We start from the raw sequence: 18,808 nt of genomic DNA, 5'->3' as shown, positions 1-18,808 counted from the left end.
CTGTTTTCCAGAAACCATCAAAATCCTATTCTGCTAGGTTTTTGGTTTTGGTTTTGTTTTTTCGGCAGTACTGGTAATTAAACCCAAGAGAGCTTTAGCACTAAGCTACATCTCCAGCTTTCTTTATTTTTTATTTTGAGAGGGTTTGGCTAAGTTGCCCAGGTTGATCTTGAACTTGAGGTCCTCCTTCCTCTCCCCCAAATGTCTGGGATTATAGCCCTGTGCCATTATACCCCCTGTTTTGCTTGTTTTCAGTCATGTTGTTTCTACAAATGGAGGCTTATGAAAGGAAATAACACAAACTTCAAATATTTGCTTTAAAAAAGTATTTGAAAGAATGAACAAACAACTAAGAAACATATACTGGGTACCCAGCACTACTATGAGCTGGGAATAGAAGAGGTGGCCATGGTTTAAACCGAAATGGATAATATCTAAAATTTACCATGAGGTAAATATTAACAGAAACACGTTCTCAGTACTGAAAGGTAGGAGTTATTATAAAAAGTAAATGATTTTTGAGGCTCTTTCTAATATTAGCAAACATTGTAGGGTAATTTTGCTTATTGAAGATATTTATATCTAAAACTTCAAAAAAGTAATCTTCCAAGTATAAATAAATACAAAATGCCTACCTCTTATTTGTAGAGTTGAGAAACTGTTTAAATCACTTAGGAATTGACAACAGATTTTAGAAATCATATTAAATCAATAAGGAAAAGCATTTTTATAAAATTAAATTTATCAGCAGCTAACATAAGGAGCATAATCTGGGTGACTTAACCGTAACTTAGTAAATGTTTTCAATGTTTCAGTATAGTACTAATAGAATAAAAGTGAAACAAGAAAAAGGCTCTTCGCAAAGTCTCTTTCTTGTTTTTGCTCATTTAATTAAGATTCTGTAGTTGGATTCTAATATTATCATCAAAGAAGTACTTGGTATTCCAGTTCCCTGTGGACATTATACCTACTAACTTTTTTTTTTTTTTCATGAGTGTTGAAAATATGATTCTTGAGCTTTTTAGTGTTTTTCACTTTTAACATTTCCTTTGACAGGTGGTAGAAGATGGATATGAATTTTTTGCTAAACGACAGTTGGTAACCCTATTTTCAGCCCCAAATTACTGTGGTGAGTTTGACAATGCTGGTGGAATGATGAGTGTGGATGAAACATTGATGTGTTCATTTCAGGTATGATATAAATTTTTAACAATTAAAACTATTGTCAGAATAATTTTTTTTTTTTTTTAGATTTGTGATCTTTCTTTGAGCAAAGTGTTGAAAATCAGTTTAATGGAGGAACTATAGCCGCTGAGACTCATTAGAGATCCTATTTTTCATCACAAAAGTTTCCAGCCTCTTTTGGTATACATCACATGTGAGAGTTTTAGGAAATATGAATTTCATCAAGTGATCCTGAGATGTTTAAATTGTTAAATTCCCCCATATGACCTATTGGATATTGGCTTTACCTACTAAAAGAATAAGAAGGCAATGGATAACTAAGGGTTTTGCTTTCTTTTGCAAGATGAACAGGTGGGATAGACATTGGGAAGAGAAAGAATTATATTATAAATTCATGTGAAAATAAAGTAGCAAGTTTTCAAAAGGTACTTTCCAAATCATCTTAAAGTACCTATTATAAACATAGAAACATTAATACTTTGAAAAGGGACCAACTGTAGCTTTTGGTGTGCTGCTTACAGATCATTCTTATTCACTACTTAAAACAACTCTAGTACTTTAGTTTTATAAGAGTTATTTTATGTCCTTCCCATGCACACACTATACATTTATTCTTGGTATCCCTGGGGTTTTTGGTTCTAGGACTCCCCATGGATAACAGAATCTGAGGTTGCTCGTCATTTTATATAAAACAGCACAATATTTGCATATAACCTGTGCACATCCTCCAGTATTCTTTAAATAATCTTTAAATTACTATAATGGCTAATGCAATGCATACACGGTATAAATAGGAACTGTACTGTATTATTTAGAGAATAACTATGAGACAGAAAAGTCTATGTATTCAGTACACATTTTTTCTTCTGAATATTTTCAGTCCACAGTTGGTTGAATTCTTAAATGCAGAGCCCATAAATACTTAGGGCCAACTGTATTTCTTTTTCAGGTCTTATCCTAACATTTGCTGTAGAGGAGTTGGATTAATACATTCCTTTCACCAGGGCATTACAATGCTCTGAATAGTTTTAAGAAATACTTTATAAATGTTTTCTATATGTTTTTCTTTTAAAGTCATGATATGTCTCTATATAATATAGGTTCAATTTACACTCACTAGTTTGAGTATAATAAAAAAAAAGTTGAAGGTAGTGTTTGCAACAAATGGAATGATTCAAAACTTTAAACATTGGTGGTAATGTAAATTTTAAGTAATATAAGTGTTTTGGAAAACAGTTTGGTAGTCATCAAAAGGTTAACCGTACCCAGTACCGCCCCCCAAAATGGTAAACATAGAGTTGATGCAACAATGAAAACAGGTCCACACAAAATCTTGTACGTGATGTTCACAGCAGCATTCTTCATAATAGCCAAATAATGAAAATAATCCCAAAGCCCATTGGAATAACAAATAAAATGTAGTATATTCAGTAGAATGTAATTTACTAATAAAAGGAAATGAGTTACTCATACACACTGTAACATTGTGGGAGCTTTGGAAGCATAAGTGAAGGAAGCCAGTTGGTCACAAAGACCACTTATGATGCCAGTTACAAAAAATGTCCAGAATAGGCAAATCTACAGAAACAAAATAAATTAAGTGATTGCTTATGGTTAGAGGGAGATGGAGAGTAGAAATGGTGGGTGACTGCTAATAGAAACAAAATTTCTTGTGGTGTGGACAAAAATGTTCTAAAATAAGATTATGGCCATGGTTGTTAACTGTAAGTATGGGTGCTAAAATCTTGGCTTGCTGGGCAATGTAGTGTATGCTAATAATCCCAGCTACTTGGAAGACTAAGTCAGGAGGATGCAAGTTTGAGGCTAGCCTCTGCATCCTAGACTCTGTCTCAAATAAAAATAATCAAAAGAGTTGGGGATATAGCTTAGTGGTAGAGTGCCCTGAGTTCAATCCTTAGTGCTACAGAATAAAAGAACATAACTTTGACTTGAACACTTGAAGAATATAAACTTTATGGTATGGAAAATGTGTTAGTAAAGCTGGTCTTTTCAAAAAATTAAGATCTATTTACTACCAATTGGTAACACAAAAATAATTTTTTTTAATTTAAAAAGAATTTATACATAACCAGTAAGATCTAAAGAGTTTATGACTTGAAGATTAATTACCCTGCTAAACAAAATATGTCAGAATTATGGTAAGAGCTTGGGTCTTTTGACTTTTAAACTAGTGAGATGTAATAATTTGAGAAAAGTCTTAAATTTCAAGTGGGTACTTGATAGAGTTAGTGTACTCAAGTTTTTTACTAAAATATTTAATGGAATAGTACACAAAAAGTGTTCAGATATTTGTACCTTCTTTTGTTTGTTTTTTGTTTGGTGCTGGAGATTGAATCCAGGGCCTTGGACATACCAGACCACATTCTTCAAATGTTTATGGAACTTAGCTATTTTATTGTACATTTTATTGCATTTTGATAAAGTTTTTGAAAGAATAATATTGTTAATTATTTACTTTAAGATATTGAAACCATCTGAAAAGAAAGCTAAGTACCAGTATGGTGGACTGAATTCTGGACGTCCTGTCACTCCACCTCGAACAGCTAATCCACCGAAGAAAAGGTGAAGAAAGGAATTCTATAAAGAAACCATCAGATTTGTTAAGGACATACTTCATAATATATAAGTGTGCACTGTAAAACCATCCAGCCATTTGACACCCTTTATGATGTCACACCTTTAACTTAAGGAGACGGGTAAAGGATCTTAAATTTTTTTCTAATAGAAAGATGTGCTACACTGTATTGTAATAAGTATACTCTGTTATAATATTCAACAAAAGAAGTTAAATCCAAATTCAAAATTATCCATTAAAGTTACATCTTCATGTATCACAATTTTTAAAGTTGAAAAGCATCCCAGTTAAACTAGATGTGATAGTTAAATCAGATGAAAGCATGATGATCCATCTGTGTAATGTGGTTTTAGTGTTGCTTGGTTGTTTAATTATTTTGGGCTTGTTTTGTTTGTTTGTTTTTGCTAGAATAATGGCAACTACTTTTAATTTTTTTCCTGAGACATTTTTAAAAGTGAAACATGGGAAGAGCTTTAAAGACATTCACCAACTATTATTTTCCTTTACTTATCTACTTATGTACCTATTTGATCTTACTAGGAAAACTTATGCCTCATTACAGTAAAAGAAATTTTAGAGATTGATAGTTTTTAAAAATATGCAAACTATCCAATCCAGTAATTTTTAATCAAACCGTTTGGGCAAACATACAGCTGATAGTGAATATTTTGCTTTTTACAGAAATTGCCACTGATTTGGATTTGTGCACTCTAATTTTTAACTTATTGATGCTCTATTGTGCAGTAGCATTTCATTTAATTTTAAGATAAGGCTCATATAGTATCACCCAACTAGTTGGTAATGTGATTATGTGGTACCTTGGCTTTAGGTTTTAATTCGCACGAAACACCTTTTGGCATGCCTAACTTCCTGATAACACCCTCACCTGCATCAGTTTTGTTTTTGGGGTTTTTGTTGTTGTTTGTTTGTTTTTAGATCCACAGAACATGAGAATCCTTTTTTGACAAGCCTTGGAAAGCTGACACTCTTTTCCTCCCTCTGTACGAAGGATGTATTTAAATGGATGCTGGTCAGTGGGACATATTGTCAACTATGGGTATTGGGTGCTTCACTGTCTAATATTGCTATGTGAATGTTGTATACGATTGTAAGGCTGTGTCACTAAAGATTTTTATTCTGGTTTTTCATAATCAAAGGTCATATGATATTGTATAGATATGCTTTGTAGTGAACTATAGTAGCAATAATTTCTGTACATGATCAAGAGTTTATTGCAGCATTTCTTTTCCTGTTTTGTTTTGTTTTGTTTTGTTTTTGTTTTAAGGGTTAGAATTAACAAATGGCAAGGAGTAGAAAAGGCAACATAAAGATTTTAGAAGGAGAACTTACAGGACACAGATTTGTGATTCATTGGATGTGATTCTAAAATCTTTTATTGAGCATTGTCAAATTTGTAAGCTTCACAGGGATGGACATCATATTTATAATACCCTTCTATATGTGCTACCATAGATGTGAAATTTTTGACCTTAATATTGTCTTTGAAAATGTTAAATTGAGAATTCTGTTAACGTACATTTTATGGATTGGCGCATTGTATTACTGCAAGAAATATTTGATTTTTCAGCACAGTGCAAAAGTTCTTTAAAATGCATATGTCTTTTTTTCCTAATTCCATTTTGTTTTAAAGCACATTTTAAATGTAGTTTTCTCATTTAGTAAAAGTTGTCTAATTGATATGAAGACTGACTGAGTATTTTTATTTTGCTTTTTCTTTTCATTGAGACATTTAAACACATATTTTGACATCTTTTCTGAAAGTGTTCGGAAAATACATTGCATATGTATTAGATTAGGTCACACATGCTTTTATCTAATGAGTTTTAATAACTTCCTGATTGAAGTATAAATTGTGCAATTTCTAATAGAAGCATTCTTTTGAAGATATCTACTTCACATTGAAGTACATCTACAATAAAAGACTTTAGCAGGAAAAGAGCAGTCTTTACATCAATATTTGTTAATTCACATTAATCTGGATCCTACTGACTGGCTTTTTGTAAAAAGTCTTCTCTAAGTCAAGACTAAATATGAAAAAATAGTCACTAAGCAAATTAATATTGGTCATAAATTTAAAGTATAGAAATTTACCATGTTGAAGAAATCATTCAAGCACTCTTAAAATCACTTTAATAACTTTTATTCACATACAAATAGTGTGTTCGTCACAACGTGGTAAATTTGCTATTTAAAACTAAATTTCTTAGCAGAAAATAACCTGGAATTCCCGTGTCACTGACTTATATTGTTGTTTCTGTACTTTTTTCAGTGTAGTGATTTTCTGTATACAATTTAACCCAAATGTTATGATATTCAAAATCCTTAAACATACTAGATAGGAATTATAATAATAGAGGATCACATGGATTAGAAAAGGCAGGGTTATTATGGTCAATTTCTGTTTATTCTTGATAGAATCAACTACCGTTGATCTTTTGACTTGAAACTGTTTAACATTGTTTTAATTTTGTCCAAGGAAAATTTTTAATCATCAGCCAAGGACTGATTGGTACAGAGTTAAGTCATCTACTGCTCAGTGTTCCTTTATTTTTGTAGAGTACTCACATTCCTGAAGTTTTTTTTTTTTTTTTTTTTTTTTTTTTTTAAACTGAAAAATGCCAGGAAGAAAACTTTAAAAGCTTTAAATAGGTGCTATCCTTTAAATAGGTGCTACATCAAAATTATCTTATTACAGTTAGTTAGAATGACAAAAGCATGAAAAAAGCATGAAGCAATGGGACTTTTCAAATACATTCCCAAGTTAAGCTGCAGTTTCTTTACATATTAAATTGTTAACAGTTTGCAATGTACAGAGGCAGCTTTAGTTGAAGTTAAACAATTCCCATCTTTTCAATCAAGCCTCTCAGCTTTGGGATATTGTATACAACCTTAGGCACTAACACTACCTTCTGTCACTATCCAATGGATATGTTTGTTCTCCATACATAATTCACAATTCACAGCGTTGACTTAGTTGAGTGATAGTCCCTGAGCTTAAGTGGTTTGACTTAAAACTTTTCAACTTACACTGGTTTCAGAAACATTCAGTAGAAACCATACTTAAAATTTTGAATTTTGATCTTTCTCAGGATAGCAATAAGTGGTAAGATACTGTTTCTTGATGTTGTGCAGAGACCATTAGCTCCCAGTCGCACAGCACACAGTCAGGAGAGTAGATGAATTATATCTACTGTGCATCCTTTGCACAGACCAGTCCTTTGTATTAAATGCATTTTAGACTTAGGATATTTTCAAGTTCTCATGGATTTATTAGGACATAACTCTGTTGGAAGTATAGAAACATCTGTCCTTGCAACAAGTAGAACAGCTGAGTCTCAGCTAATCATAACTGAGCTTTCAACCAGTCACTGCCTACAAACTGCCAGAAATGTCCATAAAAGGTAAATGCTGAACCATAACCAGTCAGGCTGTTTTTGTGTGTCCTTTCCTTCTGTATGCAGTGCCTACCCCTTAGCAGAGCTCTGAATCGTCTGTGCTTCAAGAATGCTGCCTCAGCAGGCTGGGGTTATTGCTCAGTGGTAGAGCACTTGCCTAGCATGTGTGAGGCACGGGGTTTGATTCTCAGCACCACATAAAAATAATTTACAAAGGTATAAAAAATTGCAAAATAAAAAAAAAAGGAATGCTACCTCATTTATTTATTTATTGCTTAAATAAACAACTAAATTTAGAGGGAAAAAATAGATTATTTGAAGGATGAATGTGTTTGGGGCAATACACTTTCAAAAGAATTCATCAAAGGCAATTCAAGAACATCTTATGCTGTATCTCTTAAGAATATTAAAGTCTATTATATTCAGCCAAGGAAATGAAATATGTCTCAGTTTTAGAAGTTCAGGTATGTTCCCTTTTCTTTATAAGAGCCATAACTTCTGAGCCAAAAGAACAAATTATCTTTTTTACATCTTTATACTAAAAATGCATTTAGAGAACAATGATGATCAGGCTAAATTTGGTATTACTACCAACTTAATCTTCCATCTCCCTTTCTTTGTGAGATCACACCTGAATCAGAGCTCCATCTGAGCCAGACAAGGTGACACACCTATAATCCCAGCAACTTGGGACACTGAGATGGATTACAAGTTCAAGGCCAGGATCAGCAACTCAGCAGACCCTAAGCAACTTAGCAAGACCTTGTCTCAAAAACAAAAAGGGTTGAGGATGTAACTTGGTGGTAAAGCCCTTGGATTCAATCCCCACTACCAAAAAAAAAAAAAAAAAAAAACTGCACCTGAGAAGAAACAATATACGCTCTGACTACCCTTTATGTTTGCAAATAGATCCAATGTTTTATAATATCCTAAAATAGCTAAAAAGGTAAGAATTTTGAAGTGACAGAGCATACATTGCAAAATGAACAGGAAACAAACTGGTTCCATACAAGTATAGAGTTTTAGTTACATTTATTATGTTTCCTCGGTTCAAAGGAACTTAAAGTATAACAACTTTGATCTGTTAAATTTGGATTTTACCTGTGTGTTTGAATATGAGAATTTCTAAATAAAACCTTTGGTTAGGAAATCTAAAAAGTCAAAGTTTATTTCCTTCAACCACCATCTCCTATATTAGTTATATCATAAGCTTCTCTTAATTTCTGATTGTAATTTCCTTAATTTCTTATTGAGATTGCTAGTGTTTTATTAAAGCTTATTTTTACAGAAATGGCCACAAATCTTTGCTTCTTTCCTGTAGGTATCTTGGACAGCTCATGTGGTTATAAAATCCTACTTGTGATACCAAGTTGATTTGGGTGTCTATAGGATGGAAGATGCCAAGAGAATGTGGGAATCCAAGTCTGGGGGGATTTCATGTGTGTGTGAAAGAGAGAAAGGGAGAATGAGAGAGAAACTAATTGCCTGGGGCTCCTTAAGTTCAGTATTCCCTTCAAGAGTTACATGTAAAAAGATGTAATCCAAGGTTCTATTTCTGGGGACCTTCAATTCAATCAGGCCTGGCATCGCCAAGTAAAATGTATGTTAATTTTTACAGCTGCCTTATCTGAGTAATTCACTAGATGTACAAGCCAAAATTATCCCTCCCCCCTAAAGCAGTGACATCATAGCTACACATCTGGAACTATCACAGATTGTTATACAAATTTATTGAAACATAAGTCTTAAACCCCCTAGTATATTTCTTGGTGGGAGGTGTATGTTGAGAAAACAAACTAGGGTGATAAAACTTTTTACATTAGGCTACCCTCAGCATATCCCCCCTGATAACCTGCACAGTTACTGAAAATGTTGCCACTTAACAGGTTATTGATGAACTGGTAACCTATTCTATCATTCATGGGTTAACATGAACTTTGTCTCTCACTCTTGGTTTAATAAAGATTCCTGAGACAATAAATGTGAAGGTGAAGTTACTTGAGTTTTATGTCTGGTAAAACTCGTGAATCCAATCAGTTAATCAAATTAAAATTAGTAAAGTACTTATTAACCTCAAAATCTTGTTTGAGACCCAGGACCCAACTCAACACATACAACCGTTACCCATATTGACTTCAGTAAGAAATCTCTCAGGATAATTGCCAGGTTTTATAGCCCATCTCTAACTGGGGCTTGGTGACTCCACCTAACTCAACTAATCAAAGATTTAAGTTAAAATCTTCCTGTTACTGTATTGCATCACCTCTTTTGAGTGGAAAACCTAATCTTTTTTAGCAAACAAAATCCATAAATTCTTGGGGTGTGTTCACTGACAGATTAACACAAATTGTAATCGATTCCATTTTCCATCATAGCTCCTTATTTAGATCCATTAGGATACTGGGTGTTCCTTCAAGACTGTTCACATTTGACCCTTCAACTCTTTAGGTCTAGATCAATCTCATTGTATGTGATTTGATCGTAAGCTCAAAAAAGAGATCTTTTTCTCTTTTGGTCACTGACCCATCTCCTAGAGTGTGCTTGGCACTTTATAAGTATAAACGGTAGAAAAGGTGTCAGTCTCTCAGTAGTAATATTTGTTTAATGAATGGCAAGGGAGTTTCAAAAATGACTGCTTGTATTATTGTTTTTATACCTTGGCCTTATGAAAAAATTTGCTACAAATAATACAGCTCAATTTTCATTCTCATGTAATTGTTTGTGTCTCTTACTATGACAAGAAAGAAGTCTCAGGAGAGAGTCGATTTGAGTGTATGCTGCCAAAATGGTTCATTGTCAAAACTGTGGCTGTTATTTGGGTAAATCTAAGAAGTCAAAGTGTTGAATTACTTGAATATTTTGCAACTAGCATCTGACAACCACACTGAAGAAGTTGTCTGTTCAAAACCAACCAAACAGTTCAGGACACTTGTAATTACTTTCTTGCCTTCCTTTCTGCAGTGTACATTTTTTTATTGATGTTAAAGCCACTTTGCATTTTTTAGGAAAGTAGTATACTTTGTGTGATATTTTTCTTTCAAATTTTGCCCCAAAAGTTAGAGCACTTAAAACCAGGAATAAAAACTTCAAAGTGGAGAGGCTGATGCTTCATTTAACAAATAGGGATTATGTCATAGGCAGAAGTACAGGGGGAAAACAAAACAAATACTTCAGTAAGGAACAAAATAAGGGATACAGTGGAGAAAACTCTTCTAGACAGACGTTTAATACTGTTCTATCATTTTGGTAGATTGATTATTCCTAATAACCCTGAGTTTATATGTCTTCTGTTTAAGAGTAGTTATCCAGGCTGGATGCTTGGTCCCGATTCAAAATTCCACAAAAGGAATTTGGCCAAGCTTGAATCAAGAGCCCATATGAAGCCAGGTGTGGTGGCACATACCTGAAATCCCAGCAACTCGGGAGGCTGAGGAAGGAGAATTGCAAGTTCTAGGGCAGGCTCAGCAATTTAGCAAGACCCTATCTCAAAAAGAACTGGGGCTGTAGTTCAGTGATAAGAGTGCCCCTGGGTTCAATCCTTAGTACCAAAAAATAAGCCCATATGACTCCTACAGGTGAAGAAAGGAGGGAGACTGCATGAATGTAGCTACTGTCCCTGCACCCAAATGACTTGGGTGGTTGGGTAGAACATGTAGAAAAGGAGTGCTGAAAAAATCCAGAGGTGTCCTCTATTCAACCTTGTAAAGTTGAACATGTGCATTTCCCTGTAGCCCATCAGTTTTATTTTGAAGCATTTATAGAAAAACTGCATGTGTGCATCATAGGGCATACACAAGAAGTACCAAAACTATTTGACTTTAAGCCATGAACACTGTCCAGTCAGACCCTGTGCCAGCTATAAACATTCAACGTCGTCTCACAGAGCAGTTGCAACTGATGACCAAGTCTGTGTACAAGAACGCTCAATGCATTCACACACACCAAAAAAAGACCCAAATGTCCACCGGCAGGAGCACTGATACAGTATATTGATAGAACGTAATAGTGATCTGCACTGTCCTGCATTAGCATGGTCAAATCTATGATGAATAGAAAGGCTGAGTATTAAGTTCACAAATAAAATTGTGTTTTAGGATACTTTGGAGTAATCCGAAGAAAAGGAACAGGGAAAAAGTGACCTGTTAGAGACTAATAAGGAGAGAACCATATAGAACCTAAATAGTACTGTTCTGTTACATGGTTTTGGTGGATGGTGCTTTCATGAGTTTTTGTCTTATTATGCGTCAGTGTTCTTATATGTTACATACATATTTTTGTCCTTTTAAAAGACATGTATACGGATTCCTTCATGTAAAAGTATATACACAATAATTTTTATTTTAAAAATAACTGGTTAATAAGCTTCTGTAAAACAAATGAGAGCTGCAGAAAACATTACAGGAACTCAAGGGTGGCACAAAGCTCTGCACTTGACTCAAGTGACGATGGGATGGATGACTGATAGAAGCTGGTGTTAAAAGATGGACACCAGATAGAAACTTTAAACAAGGGTAATGAAGACAGCATATTATATGCAAGGCCAAAGAAGTGGGAAAGTTTAAGACATGCTCAGAAAAAAGCAAGCATATCAGTTAAATCTGTTAAAGAATTCTTACTGATAAGAATGGAGAGAGAGATATTTGGGAAAATAGAATGGGAACAAACTGGAGATATTGCAGACCCAGTGCAGAAAATGCCCAAGGTTATGGACAATCAGCACTTTTTTTTTTTTTTTTTTTTTTTTTCCAGTAAGGAAGTAGGGCCATGCTTGAGAGATGGTGTACTGGATGGGTTAAGAGGGAAAGAACTTATGTTAAGAGTCTGTTTAAATGCCTGACTTCTTGTCCAAGTTTCAGGTCAAATGAAAGATACAAGGAAGAAACTAACAAAACCTACATATGTTCCCAACCATTGCTTAACGGTTAATCCACAAAATGAAATTGTCTCCCACTTTTACAAGACAGGTGGTATCATCACCCATTTACTGAGGTTATACTAAGGTTAAATAATTTTCAGTAAGCCTGCTTCCCCAACAACTTAACACTTGTGTTTGCTAAGTTTAATAAGTTTAAGTTTTGTAAAATACGAATTGCAAAGATTTGGGAATTGTAAGGAGTACTTTCACCTAATTTCCTTTGCATTGTATGTACATTTCCCTATGGCACAGTTCAACTTGAATTTTTTGTGTCTGTGTCTGTGTAGAAAGTTCTAGAAGTGTAGCACCATATTGTGTTCAGTATCGTGCTATTTTCCTTGCCTTCAGTTTGTTACATTGTGTTGTCCTTGTAGTGGATAGTCATTATTCAATAAACCAAAATCAAGAGAAACAAAAACAAAAGTCTGGAAATTGATAATCACAGGAAACCCTGATTCGTTGCAAAAGAGAAAAGAAACCTGGAAGCATCGTCAGGACCTCAGGAAATAAACTTGAAGCAGCCATTTTTCTAAAAAATTGCACAACCAATTGGTGCTTCTTGACCCATTCCCCCATTTCAAGACCTTGAAAAAAATACCAGAGGACTTTGTCAAAAGAAAAAAGAAAAATTAGCTACTAAGATTGCCCCCTCTTCTTAGCTGTAGGTGATTTTGCCATCATCTTGCTAACAAGGTAGACTGGGTTTTTCAAGTTGCTGACTGAAGAACTAGTTGCTGGGAAGTACCACAAATAGGCAAGGCTAAACTGCTTTTTAAGTGTAATAATTGCAGTAGCCAAAAAGTCTGAAAACCATCTAAGTATCAAGCGATTTAAATACGACCCATTCATTCTGGAATATTACGTGGTTATAGGAAGGAAAAACGTGCTGGGGGTGTGGCTCAGTGATACAGCGCTTGCCTGGCATGAGTGGGCCCTGGGTTCGGTCCCCAGTACCACCAAATGAAAGGTTAGCAACAAGAAAAAAGGGCGTTATGTGTGAACGGAAGCAAAGCAGGTTCTACGGGGAGAGCAGCGGAAAGGAGTTGAGGGGCAAAAGCTGTGAAGAATCATTTTATTGATTCGGCAAGTATTAAGCACCTCCTACATCCCAGGCACTGGGTGGGGGCGGCAAAGTCCTGCGGTAGGCGGAATTTAGGAGTTAGAACATTACTCTCACACAAAAAGCCACTTATATTCTCGCTTGTGGTTTGAGCCGTTAACGTGACCGCGTACGTGGTGACCGCGCTGCAGCGTTCTCCGGGAGCCTCCCTAGGTAGGGATGAGAAAACACCTGCGGACCCAGCCCTGCAGGGCCGCGCCGTCTGGTTGGGGGTAAGCCAACCGTCTCAACATAGACTGATTTTGAGGAGTGTCACCGGGAAAGGGGTCAAACTGGGAGGTGTCGCGAGCCGTGCCAGGGCCTCGCCCCGCGGCCAGCAGCGGGATAACGGTAGGAGCCGGTCGCGCTGCCAGGCTCCGCGCGGGCGGGGGCGGGGCGGGGCGAGGCGGGGCGAGGCGCTGGCGTCAGCTCCGCCCCGCGGCCGGCCCTGCGCGCTGATTGGCTCCGCGGGCCACGCGCTGCCGGCTGCGGGCGGGCGCGCGCTCAGCTAGCGGGTGGTGAGGTGTCGAGCGACCTGCGCGCAACCGCCCGAGGCCGGGAGCTGAGGCGCAGGCGGGCGGCATACCCTTCTCGGGTCTCCGCAGGTACCTCTGCACGGACCGCGCGGTCGGGCCGGCAGACCAGCCTCCGGAGAGTCTCGGCTGTGTCTGGCCTGTCGGTGGCCGTTGGCGGCCAACTCCGCCGCCCACCTGTGTGAGAAGGTGGCCGCGGCCCGGTCCCACGCCCTTGCACCGGTGGATTCCGCGGGTGCCCTCGCGGCCTCGAGCGCACGCCAGCGCCTGCGGCCAGGGCCTTGGGAGAGGCGGGTGTCCCGGAGGCCGGTGCTGGGGGCCGCAGGGCGGAGAAGGTCGAGCGGGGCGGCCGTCCTGGTGCGGAGCTGGGGGAGCTGGGCAGGGCGAGGAAGGCGGCTGGCGGGAGGGACCGTCCCCGCACGCACCCCCGGGGGCCGTGGGCGGTCGGGGCGCCCGCCCGCCTGCGTGCTCCCGGCCGGGGCGGCGGCCCTGGAGTACGTCCAGCCTCCCCTCCTCCCCCTCGGGTCCCCGGACACGCCGACCCGCCGTGGCGGAGGGCTGTGCTTAGCCTGTTTCTGGAATTGTGCAGCTGCCCCCTACCTGACTCCGGAGGGCGGGGACCGCCTAGCTTCAGGTCGTTAAGAAAAGCCTCTAACGTGGCCGGGAGTAGGGATCCCCGCGACCCGGGAGGCCGAGGCAGGAGGGTCGCAAGTTGAAGGCCAGCCTGGGCAATTTAGCGAGACCCTGTCTAAAAAAGGCCTGGGGATGTGGCTCAGGGGTACAGCGCCCCTGGGTTCACTCCCCAGTGCTCCCCAAAAAAGACAAAAAACTGAGGTAAAGTAATTTAACATTCTTTAAAGACCAACATGCTATGATGAAAGTGAGAGCGTGTACGTCTAGTTACAAATTCTATAACGAGCATGTTGTAAAATACCAGCGAATTCCGTTACCGGTAATAACAACGTTTAAATGTATGTAATGCCCGAGGTGAAATTTGGCCCACTCTCATATTCAAAGCCTCCTTTCCTTGAAAGACACTCTTCCTGTTAAATAAGATATAAAAATGATGCTGCTACATGGTGAGTTTTTGCTAATCATCCAGTACTGTGCTAGGTGTTATCCATATGGTTCCTTTTCTCACAGACTGTACAAAATATACAATACCTAATATGTCACTTTTACTGAGTACTTATTATCTACTGGTTTCTAAGTAAACCTCAGTGCTTTTATTTCAGTATCATGAGTGAGGAAACAGGCTTCCAGAAGTTAAATAGCCTAAGGTCACATGGCTAATGAGGCATAATTAAGTCTTAAATCCAGAATCAGTATTCTAACTGGTTCTGTCCCTTTTGTCATTAGACGAATTTAAATACCTCATCTTTAGAAACAAAACAAAAAACTCTTTTGAATACTGGCCCTTCTAGCTGCTGTTCATTTTCTTTCTTCTAATCATTGCACATTCATACCTCCTGCCTCATTTCTAACATCACTTTAATTCTATTTAATCTGATTTTCCTTTTATTCCTACAACTTCATGGAAGCATATTATATATAATACTCCTTTATTCACTAATGGATTTGATTTCTAATCAGATTTAATTTATCAAAATAGCCGTACTATGTAATTATTTTGCAAATGTGTTAGCACCTAGCACTTGGCTGTCAAAAGCCTTTTATAACCATTAGATGATTAAAAATTAGAAATAATTTAAAACATCAAAATTGCAGAGATTCAATAATAACCCTAGCAAAACTACCAGCAATTTGCCATAATATTTTTCCTCAATTTGCTGTATTATTTTTCAATAGATATCATAACCATATGATAGATAAATGATGTAGTCATTTCAATAAAGAATTAAGAGGTATTTTATCAAAAAGATTACAAGGCCCTTGATTCAATCCCAAGAAAGAAAAAGTGATGCTTCCTCACAGTAATGATTTATTTAAACACTAAATGAAACCAGGCATAGTGGCACCTGCCTATAATCTCAGCTAATCCAGAGGCTAAAATGGGAGAATTATTTGAGGGGTTCCAGTCTAGCATAGGCAACATAGTGAGATCCCCCTTGGACTGGTGATATAGCTCAGTTGGTAGAGTGCTAGTTTCATAAGCACAAGGCCCTGGGTTCAATTCCCACCACTGCAAAAAAAGAAAAAAAAAAAAAAAATCACATAGTGAGATCCCCAAGGACAAAAAGCTGCTGTCACAATTTATTGGTGTGCATTTAGACTGCAAATGCTAGAACTAAATTTGTAGAGTTTGCCTTAAAGCTAGTTTTATGTTTTCCTGGCAAGGTTATGATAATAAGTAATATTGGAATGCTTCCTTTATATCAAGTGTTTGATACATGACTTCACTCAATTTTTTTTTTTGGGGGGGGGTTGCTGGGGATCGAACCCAGGGCCTTGTGCTTACAAGGCAAGCACTCTACAGACTGGGCTATCTCCCCAGCCCCTCATTTAATTTTTAAAACAGTTATATAGTGGCTAAAGAATATGAGACTGGTGTGAAACAGTCCTGGATTCAAGTTCTACTTTTATCACTTACTAATTATGCTGTTTGTGGGCAAATATCCTAACTTCTCTAAGTCTCAAATTTTTCATCTAGAAAATAAGGTAAAATACCCACCTTACAGACAGGTTTTGAGAATTAAATGTCTGGCACATATCAAGGGCTCAGTGTGTGATTGGAATTATGAGGCAGCCAAAGCTTACCTGCTTGCCCTGACTGAGTTGCTAGTGGATTTGCTGTTAAATATTTCATATAGAAATGAATCTCCAAACTACTTCTGCTTCTATGTTATGATTCTGTGGACATCACACCAGAGAGAAGAAATTATTTCAGATACCCATAGAATTGATGAGACATGTTTACAAAATATAATTTTAAGTCCCATATATTCTATTCAAATATGAATTTTACTTTTACTTTTTTGTGGTGCTGGGGATTGAACCCAGGGTCTGTGCATACTTGTGCATACCTTTTACCATGCCAGAGGGCTTTACCACTGAGCCACTCTTCAGCACCTTGGTTAAGATTTTTTAAATGTTAGTATAATCCACATAAAAATTCATTAAAGAATTTTACTATAAGAGCATAGTTTCTCCTACTCCCCCTTCTTTACCTAGCTCTTGTCCTCAAGAAATGATCTGTATTTGGATTTGCCTTTCATTCTTTTCCTTTTACTTAAAGCAGAACCTTTTTCTCTTGGTATATCTAAACAAAAACAAAATTAAGAAGTGAATTTGATCAAGACTATAACATTGCTGTTTCCTCATCTTACGCCCTTGTTCCACAACCTTCCTATCATTGTTTGCTTATTAACATCAATGAATCTCTATTTGAGACTTTCAGACATTTCCTTCTCTTTTTTTCTCAAATTTTACATTAAATATCCCAATATATAACCAAGGATTTCAGGGACTAATGTAAAGAGACCTACTGTGAGCATGATATTTTGCCTTTTTGATTGATAGAAAATTTGCATTCTATTTCATGATTTATTCATAGTTGTTTTCTTATAAAAACACTACTTAGGCTGAGCGCTGTGGCGCATGCCTGTAAATCCTAGCGACTTGGGAGGTTGAGGCAAAAGGATCTTGAGTTCAAAGCCAGCCTCAGCAAAAGTGAGGTGCTAAGCAACTCAGTGAGACCCTGTCTCTAAATAAAATACAAAACCAGGTTGGGGATGTGGTGCCCCTGAGTTCAATCCCTGGTACCACCAAAAGAACACACAAAAAGAACCCCCACTACTTAAAATTATTTACCACTGAGTAAAACTTGTCTTCTGAAAGATGTGCCATAGCTATTCTGTATTCTGATACATCCCACCTCTGAGCCTAGCCACACCACCCAACCAGTTTGAAGAGACTGACTACAAGTTTTTTTCCATCTAGATGTAAGACTGCTCTTACTTGGAAAAGATGCAAATGAGGCCTCCAGCTGTCTCCAGATGAAGTGGGTACGAAAGAGCAGAAAGTTCTTACACGTTTCAAGGCTCATGGAGTTTGTGGCACCCCTACCCCAATTCCGTAATTGCCTTTAATTTGGCTGGACCTTAGGATCTAGGAAGAAGGGTAGGGGGAAGGGAGGGAACTAAAATAGAAGAGAAACAATTACAGCACGAATTAAGGATAATTTCCTCTGCCAAGTTCTTTGTAACCTAGCCCTGTACTGTCTAACACAGCCACAAGACACATGTGCCTATTAAATACTTGAAATGTGGCTGGTGCAACTGAAGAATTTTTTACTTTAAATAAAAAAACTAAAGGAGTATAAAATATTTTTTATACACTACTTCCTTTTTTATAGGACTTACATTTCATGTAAACTGTTAAAAATTAGCACCAAAATTGAGATATACTGAAACTGTAAATTACACACTAGATTTCAAAGACTTAGAATGTAAAATATCATTAATTTTTATATTGATTACACGTTAAAATGATATTTTGGGTATATTGGGTTGCCTTTTCTTTTTCAATGTGATTCTAAAATTATATATGTGGCTCTCATTATATTGGACAGTGCGACTGTAGCCTCACTACACCCAATCTTATTTTCCATTCCTTCCTTCAGCAGGGAAATTTCTGAGGGTCAGGAAGGAGAATCTGAACCTAAATCTTTGAACACCAAGGGAGGCATGGCTGCCTGGGTCACTGTGAGTCATGGATTCAGAGGTTCTCTTTAGGATCTTAGGGTAGTATCCTGCTTTGCCCACTCATACTTCCATTTCCCAGTACCCTAGAAATACATTGAACACAGAAGTAATAACAACTAGTAGCTTGTTTAGCTATCACCACCAAAGTAATGTTCATGCATATTGTTAAATATTGATGGATTAATTTTGTTTCAGATTTTATTAGATCATAATGTATATTCATATGCACTTATAATCAGCTATTCCAATAGTATGATCATACTCACAATTTTTAAAAAATAGAACAATTTATGAAGATCCTCCAGAGCACATCATATATTTCTTTGCTAGAATTGTTTTCAACAGTTCAATAAATAACAATAAATGCTTATTGAATAAGCAAACTGTAACATACAAGGAA

At 37.2% G+C, this 18,808-nt stretch overlaps 2 protein-coding genes across 9 annotated transcripts in view; both read left to right on the top strand.

Moving 5' to 3' along the window:
* PPP1CB (protein phosphatase 1 catalytic subunit beta) overlaps nt 1–5,485 on the top strand; it is a 39,512-nt gene extending 34,027 nt beyond the window's left edge. For both annotated transcript variants that reach the window (XM_079110343.1, XM_079110342.1), the window contains exons 8-9: nt 1,057–1,191; nt 3,668–5,485. In XM_079110343.1, coding sequence (XP_078966469.1) covers nt 1,057–1,191; nt 3,668–3,772 — 240 coding nt within the window. In that variant the 3' untranslated portion in view covers nt 3,773–5,485. The remainder of the gene's footprint in view (nt 1–1,056; nt 1,192–3,667) is intronic.
* Nucleotides 5,486–13,712: 8,227 nt separating this feature from the next.
* SPDYA (speedy/RINGO cell cycle regulator family member A) overlaps nt 13,713–18,808 on the top strand; it is a 31,806-nt gene continuing 26,710 nt past the window's right edge. The window contains exons 1-3 of one of the 7 annotated variants that reach the window (XM_079110335.1): nt 13,749–13,816; nt 17,645–17,705; nt 18,327–18,408. In XM_079110335.1, coding sequence (XP_078966461.1) covers nt 17,701–17,705; nt 18,327–18,408 — 87 coding nt within the window. In that variant the 5' untranslated portion in view covers nt 13,749–13,816; nt 17,645–17,700. Of the gene's footprint in view, nt 13,817–13,840; nt 14,080–14,213; nt 18,448–18,808 lie in introns of those variants that run through there. The other 6 variants (XM_079110336.1, XM_079110339.1, XM_079110341.1 and 3 more) reach the window with 6 other exon arrangements.

This window comes from Sciurus vulgaris, assembly GCF_902686455.1.
Source record: "Sciurus vulgaris genome assembly, chromosome: 14".
NCBI classification, from domain to species: domain Eukaryota; kingdom Metazoa; phylum Chordata; class Mammalia; order Rodentia; family Sciuridae; genus Sciurus; species Sciurus vulgaris.
The sequence above is the reverse complement of the archived record's forward strand: the minus strand, read 5'-3'. Positions and strand labels throughout refer to the sequence as shown.